The sequence below is a fragment of the Alosa pseudoharengus genome, unplaced genomic scaffold, assembly GCF_046254945.1.
Source record: "Alosa pseudoharengus isolate Yale_2024_CS ecotype anadromous, Long Island Sound unplaced genomic scaffold, YU_APseudo_1.1 YU_APseudo_1.1_scf_33, whole genome shotgun sequence".
NCBI lineage: Eukaryota > Metazoa > Chordata > Actinopteri > Clupeiformes > Clupeidae > Alosa > Alosa pseudoharengus.
This window is the reverse complement of record NW_027468734.1, coordinates 384,029-394,535: the sequence shown is the minus strand read 5'-3', so window position 1 is coordinate 394,535 and position 10,507 is coordinate 384,029. Positions and strand designations below refer to the sequence as shown.

Below are 10,507 nucleotides of genomic sequence, written 5' to 3'. Positions count from 1 at the left end.
GGATAAGATACCAAAAATAATTCCATGGAAATGCATGGATTCAATTTGCTTCCACAATGTTAGATCTGCTTCATCCATATCTCCCTCGGTCTCTCTATATTGGTTTGCTTTGTTTTGATTTTCTGATTTAGTATTTCTTGAATTTTGTAAGATTCTGACTTAAGTAATAAGATGCTAATTTTTCAACACTGTATGAACAAAAGAACTTGCTTTAATAAATCCTACTATAGCACCCATAATTGTGCTGTAATCTTTCTTTTGAGCTGCCTGTTAAAAAATTAATGCTTAGATGTTTATCCACAACCAAAAAACCTTTGCATATGACACAGCAAAGGACTTGCTATTATACCGTCAGTTTTTGCCACACTAAGTATGAAAATGCTCGAACAATTACAGTTTCAATGGTTTGGAAATCAACTTTTATTTTCAAAAAAATCAAGCATTGACATAACAAATGTAACTTGTAACTGTACACATAAGCATGCATATGGATGTTCATGTGTGCATTACAGAGTGGAGAACTTGGGCAGTTGGTTGCCCAGGATAACCTGCCTCTCCACTCCCTGTTCGGAGATGACAGCCAATCGCACCACCCCCCCGCTGGACCCATCTCTCTCCATGGCCAATGACAGTGCTGCAGTGGAACAAAGATGGCAGGGATTTTGCATTAAAAGAGACATCATGAAAATATAGCAAGCTAACAAGACACCTGACAGGATTATGTTCCTTTCAGACACTAGGCGACTTTCGCTGTGCTGGCCGCTGGGTTCAGTGCAAAATAGTAGTCACCACTGTAGTAGTCACATTGTGCAAAAGCTTGCAGAGCAGCAAGCTTGCACTCTAAAGGTACACTATGCAAGATTCACCTTAATATAACATTTATGAAGCCAATTTGATGGTAAACAAACTTGTAATAGGGGAATCGTTCACCTAGCATAGCCATACAGAATAACCCTAGCGAGTCACTAAAGAGAGAACCAGCCATGCAACTTCAATAATCGACCCGAAGACATCTTGTGAGAATCGTGAAACATCACCTTGTCAGTATATAGCTTTTTGGAGATAGTTTTTGCCTGTTGTTAATCCTTCGCCTCCACAACAAAAGTATTTTATTGTGTACAGGGGGAACAAGCCACGAGAAGTAGGTTATTTACAACGGCAGAGTAAAATATAAATATATACCGCGACTCTATGGGGAGCTCTACAGTCACCAAAAATACCTGAAACTGCATAGTATATACCTTTAAATCCAGATCTCTCACTCTTCACTTGAGATCAAACAGATATCTTCATTCATATCAAGACTACAGAGAATCATAAATTCTCTGCCAACCTTTATCCCTCTATTCCTGTCTTCTTCTCTCTCACCTCCTGCTGCGAAACGTAAACATTCCTCCTTGCTCATGCCAGTTCTGTAGTTGGAGTCTACATATCCATAGATATAAGAGCTGCCAGATCCTCCCACTGACACTGGTTGCCTGGTCAGCATCCCTCCAACAGGGACAGTATACACCTGCAAATAGACACAAATTGAGGACGCATTCAGGCATTAACCATGAGCAGCTATTATTATTATTATTATTATTATTATTATTATTATTTGAAATACATACAAAATAAAAATAATAATAATAATATAAGAAACTCTCCCCCTTAAGGCAACAAACCTGTCCACCCCTCCGCTTGTCCCAACCGGCCACAATAATCCCAGCCATCAATTCTTCCCTGTACCTATAGCACATGTCTTTAAAGAGATTGGCAGCTGTCTGGACCAGCGGGGGCTCATCCAGCTCAATACTGAAAACAAGATATGAGATATAGATCACTGACAGTCGGCTTCTGCTTTAAGAGATGTACCATGTATCAACAACAGTGTATTTGACCATACCTGTGGAATCCCAACTGATAGGTTACTGCGTCAGCAATGGCCTGAGTATCCGCAGCGGAACCAGATCGGCAGCAGAAGATTTGATCATGAATGGGGGTTAGCTTGTCTGTTACCCTGTTTGCGATGTATGCCCTATGAAAACAGATTGTCATAGTCATAAAGCAGTGACTCAAAAGAAAAATACCACCCCAAATCTGCAAAACCATAAGTCAACGCCTGAACCTTTGTTATAAAACACGAATATAATCAAACATGCATTCGACATGCTAAATAGATGAACAACACTATGACGACTTACCCAGTGGTAGTCCTAGAGTCGGCCCCCATTACAACCCCGCCGTCAAATTCAACTGCCATAATAGTGGTCTGCAAGTCAAGGGAAGGATAACATTAAAGCATTCTTTAGAAGTAAAACACCTTATCAGCTTGTCAACTAACTCATATGTTGAGCTAATGTTGAGCTGGGTAAGGAGCCAACTTAAAAACCAACGTAGAACACCTAAGATATCCTCGCCATCTAACGTTAACTGATTAGAATAGAACAGTCACGATTAATGGATGCCCATGGCCAAACGCAACGGTAAGTGCGGTCATCATGAATGTTGAGAATTTAACATTAATGACAGCATATACTTAGCTGTTTTGTATATCTCGTGGTGCTCTGACTAAATGTGCAATAACGTTAGTTTGCATTAACGTTAGTTTGCTATGCTAACAATCAAGCTAACTTACAGGCTTCTACAACTAACATTATCGTCAATGGCTAGCTGGCTAACGTTTGCTAACAGCTAACATTAGTCCACTTTTGCTGTCTCATTCAGCATAGGGTTGAGAGTAAATTCTAATTTTCACACTGAAATTAAAATAAATGAAAAGCCTTTCCAAGGTGAAAATTGTTCAATTTCCTTACCCCAGTGCTAACTTCACGGGAAGTCCATTCTGGAACTAAATCATTGAAAGAAGAAAGATGCTGTGGGAAACCCATTGCTGCTGTAGCCGCCATCTTGGTACACACACTTAACTTACGCCAGACCATAGACAGTAAAACGGGCTCTGCTTACGCCACAAACTACGCTGCGCAAGTTACGCAACATCCTGTACGCAAATAACATAGGCAAAGGCGCTTCCCTCGGTGCTGCCAAACTAAAATTAATTTGGAAGTGAAATTCTAACAGATCCAATATTGCCCACAAGTAAACTCTCTAAATTAAACCTTTAAATAATTGATAAACTGTTAAGTTATGTACAAATATTTTCCTCTTTACTCACGATGTAAGCAGGCATAAACATTGTTGTTCTCTGAAGGGCCTTCCAAAGGATTCAGGAAAACCGGAGGTAAACACTGTTGTTTATGTCTTGTGTATTAAAGTGTTGTTAATATTATTTAAAGTGATAGCTTGTTAATAAAAACAACCCTTGGGACGACATGGCATGAATGTATAGGCTACATGTTCATCAGGTTTTCAGCGCTGTCAGGTTAACGTTACAGACTTGTCACCGGGCGTAAGAACATCAGGATTAGCTTCCTATATTACTTACCAGCTGACCACCATGCATAAACCCAGCCAAATTGCTTATTATTTGCACTATGCGTTTTCTATATCTGTGTATTGGTATATTTGAATTTCTTCACTGGTTGAACACGATAGCCGTCATTGTCTGGTAACGTTAGCCTAACTTACACCTCTGCAGATGACCGTTCACAACCTGTACATCTTCGACCGGAATGGCACATGTCTCCATTACAACGAATGGAACAGGAAAAAGCAGGCGGGCATCTCCAAGGATGAGGTGAGACCATCTATTGTCTGGTAATGGTTCCCTTAGCTCTGATCTGTTAATCCGATACCAAACAAGAATCCTGGAGGATGTGAGGACGGAGGATGTGAGGTGCTGCTGCTGTAGTGCTGAAAAATTATCAGTATAGCATGTCATACATAATCCTCCTAATTTGTTGGTTCATATGTCTGTTCTGTGTATAGCTACGTGCCATTATAGGCTATGTAGTTTTTAGCGTTAGCATTTTAACGCTTCCTGGTTCGTAAGGAAAAACAAAGTCCTTTTAGGCAAGTGTCTAGTGATGGCAGTCTGACACTGAAGCTTCGATATGTGCTTAAACCATTAATTAACCACTTGAACCACTGCTCCGAAGGTTGCTTTGGAATGGAAAAATCACGTGACATGACGTCCGAAGCTAAAACTGCTTCTCTGAATCACCTGAGTGGTTCGCAGCGCCACCGCCTCAGGGCCTCTTGGTGCATTCTTGGCACCTGGGAATGACAAGGACCGTGATTACCTGAAACTCTAAATAATAGCCTAGCCCGGGCTTTTATTTTCCCAAATCGCCAAGCTGCACCGGCTAGTATTAGAGACAGACGTCTATATGAGACAGGCCTTTAATTCCCTTTACACAAAACTTTTCCTCTGCAAAGATGGAACATATTATCAAATTAATTATTTCAAAAACACTGAATGTCTACCTATATGACTAGGCTATCTGATAAGTATAATTATAAGTATATATACTCTTTTGATCCCGTGAGGGAAATTTGGTCTCTGCATTTATACAAATCCGTGAATTAGTGAAACACACACAGCACACAGTGTACACACAGTGAGGTGAAGCACACACTAATCCCGGCGCAGTGAGCTGCCTGCATCAACAGCGGCGCTCGAGATGCAGTGAGGGGTTAGGTGCCTTGCTCAAGGGCACTTCAGCCGTGCCTACTGGTCGCGGTTCGAACCGGCAACCCTCCGGTTACAAGTCCGAAGTGCTAACCAGTAGGCCACGGTAGAGATGCGCGGTTCGCGGTTTCAGCCGCGGACTCCGCGGTTAAACCGCGGATCGGGCGGATGACGTGAAGAAATATAATATTTTAATTAAATTCGGGCGGGTGGCGGTTGAACCAATCAAATGGAAAAAAAAATAGCCTATACATTGTTAAATTGTGTTACCTGCATCCGAAAAAAACGAGCACACTTTGAAATAGTCAACTTTTCATCAGGCAGTTTGGCCTAGTTGCTTCTATGCATGCTGCTTTGTTTATCTATCAGAGACGGTGTTGCGGAATTCGATGTTTCACCGAGCAACCCCTCACGCACGCACGCACACACACACACACACACACACACACACACACACACACACACTAAAGGTAACAAAGTTTAAATTAAGTAGCCTATCGTAGCCTACCAGCATGGTTTTCTCTCCAGTGTGCAATAAGAAAGTAGAATAGGCTACAGTGCAAGTTGACCGATGATTCATCTCCCATGTCGCGTCTCGTTGCAGAGCCTTGGTAGGCCACTAAGCAAATCTGCAACCTATGAGCCCAGCTGCCAGTATTGGAGGAGGCCTAAACATCTTGTAAATGAGACTGACTGGGTTATTTTGTTTCGATATTATATATAAAACACATAGTCATTTTAGCCTACCATTCAGGGAATAGGCATTTAAAAGGGAGACAGATTATGGTGTGATATGACTCAGAACTGACATCGGGCAATGGCAGTGCGAGATGTTCAGAACGTATAAGAGCTAAAACTTCTACAAGCTCAGTAACATCCACAGCGGAAAAAAGAAGGTAAGAAAAATAGTCGGAAAACTTACATGTGTAAGGCAAGCAACAAGTTGTTACTAAAAATGTAAACATGCACGTTGCACTGCTGTGCGGTTGGTTACAGTGCGTAAAGTAGCCTATAATGTGAATGACTTGTTATTTTATTAAGGATTTCTTTCTTTTTGCAAAAAATAAAGTACAATAGGCATTAATTAGTAGGCTAAATAGCAGCATTGTTGAAATGATGTGCTAAATTGCGTTTTTTATTACAATGATACAATTGTAGGCTACAGGCTGCGTTTTATTTGGAGACTTTTGCGAGACAGAGACTGAGTTTGCTGCTGATATTCTGGGGATAGGCTACAACATAGCCAATGTAGGACTTTAGCCTTTTAATATATTTGCTGCATTGGATCAGTCTTTCTAGAACAGGCAAGAGCTTTCTAGCCTCACGCAGCAGCACCGCATCAAACATATACATTAAAACAACCAGCGGATGGCGGGCGGGTGCGGATTTGAAAATTGGTCAAAAAACGTTGGTGCGGATGGATGGCGGATGGATGATAAGTTTTGCTATGCGGTTACGGTTGAAATAATAGCCCATCCGCGCATCTCTAGGCCACGGCTGCCCCCAATTGATGACAATTACGTGAGATACAGTAAGATCCAAATAGCGGGGATAGCTAGAACAGATAAAACACGTTTTAATCAAACATGATTTACAAAGAGATCGTATCACACTGAAAGCTCATATTTTGTCACTAGCAAATAGCCTATATCGGTCCTTTGTCAAATACAGTTGCATTATCAGCCCTGACCAAAACCGTTCAGGAATTATTTATGCAAAAGTGAAACGTGCATAATGTTTCATTCTCCCTTCTTTTCGGCATGAATGAAACAGCATGAGAGAGCATGAACGATATCGTTTCTCCCGTATTTTATTTGGAATATTTGACAACAGTCTACATTTCAAATCATAGCCTACTTCCAGGCGCGTGGGAACATATTTTTGACCAGGGATACTTAATAACAAAATCATGGATGTCCGATGATTTCTCCCCCAGATTAGAATTTAGACAGCTTAATATGCAATTTCAGCGCCGTGTATGAGTAGGTCTAAGAAGAGTGAGAAGTTTTATAATGCCCTGGGCAGCCACATTCCACTGTAACTACGCAGCACTTGCCACTCCGACTCATCAATAAAAACTGAGCACGTACACAGCAGACCCATAGAAGCGCACTTGACTTTACATCATTAACCTATGGTAAATTCCTTTTCTGACTTCTTTCTCGTTATTGCCATGGCAGTACGCATTTAGAATAAAGAATAGGCTAATGTTCGCGAACCCTTTTGTTTTGTTGCCAGCATAAAAACAAGCTTAGGCTACCATCGGCCTATCCACAAATTTTAAACACAAGGGATGAATTGAACGATGACGGAAGTCGGACATATGGGCATAGTTCAAATTGAAAAAAGTTATACAATTTGGAACTCTAGCTTTTCCCCAACGCAGTCTTTTAATGCCATCTAATCATACCGTGCGCAGACTGCACCATGCTTATGCCCAAATCACACCAAAGGTTCGCGACGAGATGAGCTGCAACATTCTATTAACCAGCAACTTGATGCAACATTCTAAAACCTTGCAACTGTGACAAGACATGGTGAATGCTTTGCGATGGCCTGCAACGACGTGCAACATCTAATTCACACCGCTGCAACTCCTTTCTGCAACGGTTTCGTGTCATTGCAAATCTTTGGTGTGAATTGGGCTTTAAACAGATGATCTTTTAGACGGGTTTTAGACGATTAAATACAACCCGAAACTAAAAAACAGACCAGGCCTCTATTGGAGCCCGGCCTTTAACCCAAACATGTAGCCACGCCAGGCGTTTAAAAGAGACAGGCTTCAATTTGGGACTCGGCTATTATTTGAAGTTTTATGGTACTTTGTTTTTCCCACAGCGAGTGTTCATGTGCTTTGCCGTCGGAATGTGTGACAAACACGGATGCCACAACAAAGGTTAAAACATACGCTCACTAATCCTAAATTAAAACTGTATTTGCTTAAAATATAGTGTAAGATGCTTGTGAAAGATATGCAGCTTTCAAGTGACAAAAACGGCAAATTCACACATTAAAACTGTTGGACATGAAAGGCCACATGGACTACAAACAAACTGCAGCCGTTGCCTACTGGTTAGCGCTTCGGACTTGTAACCGGAGGTTGCCGGTTCGAACCCCGACCAGTAGGCACGGCTGAAGTGCCCTTGAGCAAGGCACCTAACCCCCCTCATTGCTCCCCGAGCGCCGCTGTTGTTGCAGGCAGCTCACTGCGCCGTGTGTGTTTCACTAATTCATGGATTGGGATAAATGCAGAGACCAAATTTCCCTCACGGGATCAAAAGAGTATATATACTTATATATATACATACTTATACAACGTGACAACAAAAGTGATGACGAGCCTCTAACTGGGCAACTCTGTTAGCAAAATCTCAGTAGGGGTTAAGTCATTTAGAGACCTCAGACCAGCCTCAGACGAGTCCAGGAAGTGACGTCAATTCCGGAAATAAGTACATAATTTACTTTACTCTTTATGGAGAATACAGCGGGACAAAACGTGTTTTTCTTTTACAGTTAAAAATAGTCATATTAGGTAGAAGCTTTTTATTATTATTCGTAATAATAATGCAATCAATAAAGAATCAGGTATTGTCTTCACAGGCTCAGTGAGACAGGTTACGGTCATGCAGTTGGTTCTATGATTTGGACAACTGGTGAATGTCATTTTGTATGTTCCCACCTTGCTAAAATTGCTTGGGTACACTTTGGCTGAGAACTACTGTAAAGTGCTACAGACAGCAGGTGGGCAAATAAGATGGCAGTACATAGTGGAACTGGGTAAACTCCATAAAAGAGGACTGAGTCATCCAGACAATGGGAAAATAGCTAGGACACATAGAGTGGTGAATGCAGGTGATGAAGGTGGAGCTCATAAATCAAATATTCAGTCACAGTGTAGCAGATGCCCTGCTGTACTGTCTATGGAGTTAGCTGAAGATGGAGAGGAATCGTGAGGAGCTTGTAGGCGGAAAGTTTCAGTTTAAAAAGTTGCCTGATGTTGAAAGCACAGTGATCACGCACTGTGTGTAGGGCACCAAGAGACAGAGGAGGGACCAACATTTAGCCAATAAATAGTAGCTTTACTGCAAACTGCTTTTCACTCTTTTTAGAGAATGTTTACAATGTCAAAATGCACCAAAAGATGCATTACATAAAGTTACATAAAGATGATGATCTGGGCAAAGATGGCAGCTTTGGTTCCTTTTTGTAGGCGAACTTCAGAGGTATATTCCCACAGCCAGTTGTATCCAGTTTATTTATCTAAATGCATACATGTATTTGTTTGCTGATAAGATGTAGTTGTGCTGTATTAACTTTTTATGTGTTGTGTTAACATTTTATGTAGAACCTTATTATAAGATAAATTAAAAAAAAAACCTCTGTGTTACTCCCTCTCCTGCCCCTCTTCCGCAATGTCCATTCTTTCATCTCTATTTCGCAGGAGTTTAAGCTGATGTATGGGATGCTGTTTTCCATTCGATCTTTTGTCAGTAAGATGTCTCCATTGGACATGTATCCTTGTAACACATTCTGTGTGTGTGTGTGTGTGTGTGTGTGTTGGTGAGGGAGAGAGGGGGGATCTGAGGGGCAGAGAAACCTGTCACAGAGAATGCACCCCATGTAACAGTAATATCCTGCCTAAAGGTGTGGTATCTTACGTGATTCCATCTATGGAATAAGTGTGCTTGACCTTGATTAGGCCTAGGTCTTTAGAATTGCTGTATAATTTATATACATGAATTCTTCTGGGTGTACAGTCCTTGACCTGGCAGTTGTTCTTGATTATAGTGTATACAGTCCATGTCTAGCCCAATGCTTTATGCCTGTGTTTCTGAGAGTGATTGTGTGTGTGTGTGTCCGTGTGTGTGTGTGCGTGTGTGTGTGTGTGTGGGGGAAACCACAATGAGTTTATGTCCTTGACAGGTTTGTTCAGGAAGGATGGCTTTGTGTCCTTCCAGACAAGTCGCTATAAGCTGCACTACTATGAGACACCCACTGGCATCAAGATCATCATGAACACAGACCTCGGTGTGCCCAACTGCAGAGACATCCTGCACCAGATATACAGCACGGTGTGTGTTTGTTTAAGAATCAACTTTTCATGTTCATTTCATGTTATGATTTTTAATCAGTGCACATAAATTGTATGAACTTGTATTTGATTACTGCTCCCATCTTTCTGAATGTGTGTGAGCAGCTATATGTCGAGTACATAATCAAGAACCCACTGTGTGTGTTGGGAGACACTCTGCAGAGCGAGCTCTTCAACAGCCGACTTGACTCCTTTGTCCGCGCCCTTCCCTTCTTCAGTGCCCGTGCCGCCTAGGCCTGGCCCAAGATTATCTTAAACAGTTGGGCATCCTGCTGTGCACTTCTTTCTGGCCCACATCACACACTGATCCCAGCACAGCTACAAATGTAAAGGTTACGCCAGGCCCTACAGACTAACTACAACAGAACATCAAAGTAGATTGCATACAAATATCACAATGGCAATATGTATGGTGCTATGATGAAGTGGTTAAATATTAAAATTATAATCTATGCCTGCATTTCATTTCTTGTGAGTTATATTATAGGTTTTTCATAACATTTTAATTGTTTTTTTGATATTGGTGTACTAATATATAGTAGCATTATGTATTTTATTTAAGAATGTGTTTATTTTTAAAAGCAGGAGAAATAAGGCCTGCTCTCTGACTGTAAATTGGATTGAACATTAAAAATCACACAGATTTCAGACAAAATTGTGTGTGTATATGAACGAGACTGAGAGAGAAAAATAGGGATCTTCTCCACTGCCAAGCATAGATACATACAGATAGATAGATACTTAATTCATCCCGAGGGACATTTTTAGTGCATGTGGTTTGTGACTGTGTGGGTATGGTCATTTACATGCTGTCGTGTAATACTAGCTGGACTTGCTGAAAT

The 10,507-nt window shown here is 41.2% G+C and overlaps 2 protein-coding genes across 2 annotated transcripts; one reads left to right on the top strand and one right to left on the bottom strand.

Annotated features, from left to right (window-relative positions):
* Positions 1-396: 396 nt before the first annotated feature.
* On the bottom strand, positions 397-2,909 carry psmb6 (proteasome 20S subunit beta 6). The gene is made up of 6 exons (XM_076264660.1): positions 2,799-2,909; positions 2,187-2,254; positions 1,889-2,020; positions 1,668-1,797; positions 1,369-1,513; positions 397-634 (listed from the first exon to the last, which is right to left on the bottom strand). The coding sequence occupies exons 1-6, from the start codon at positions 2,889-2,891 to the stop codon at positions 507-509; spliced, it is 696 nt and encodes a 231-aa protein (XP_076120775.1). The 5' UTR covers positions 2,892-2,909; the 3' UTR covers positions 397-506.
* A 243-nt stretch (positions 2,910-3,152) lies between these two features.
* trappc1 (trafficking protein particle complex subunit 1) lies at positions 3,153-10,119 on the top strand. The gene is made up of 5 exons (XM_076264661.1): positions 3,153-3,223; positions 3,581-3,679; positions 9,015-9,085; positions 9,507-9,645; positions 9,771-10,119. The coding sequence occupies exons 2-5, from the start codon at positions 3,581-3,583 to the stop codon at positions 9,897-9,899; spliced, it is 438 nt and encodes a 145-aa protein (XP_076120776.1). The 5' UTR covers positions 3,153-3,223; the 3' UTR covers positions 9,900-10,119.
* The last annotated feature ends 388 nt before the right edge of the window (positions 10,120-10,507 follow it).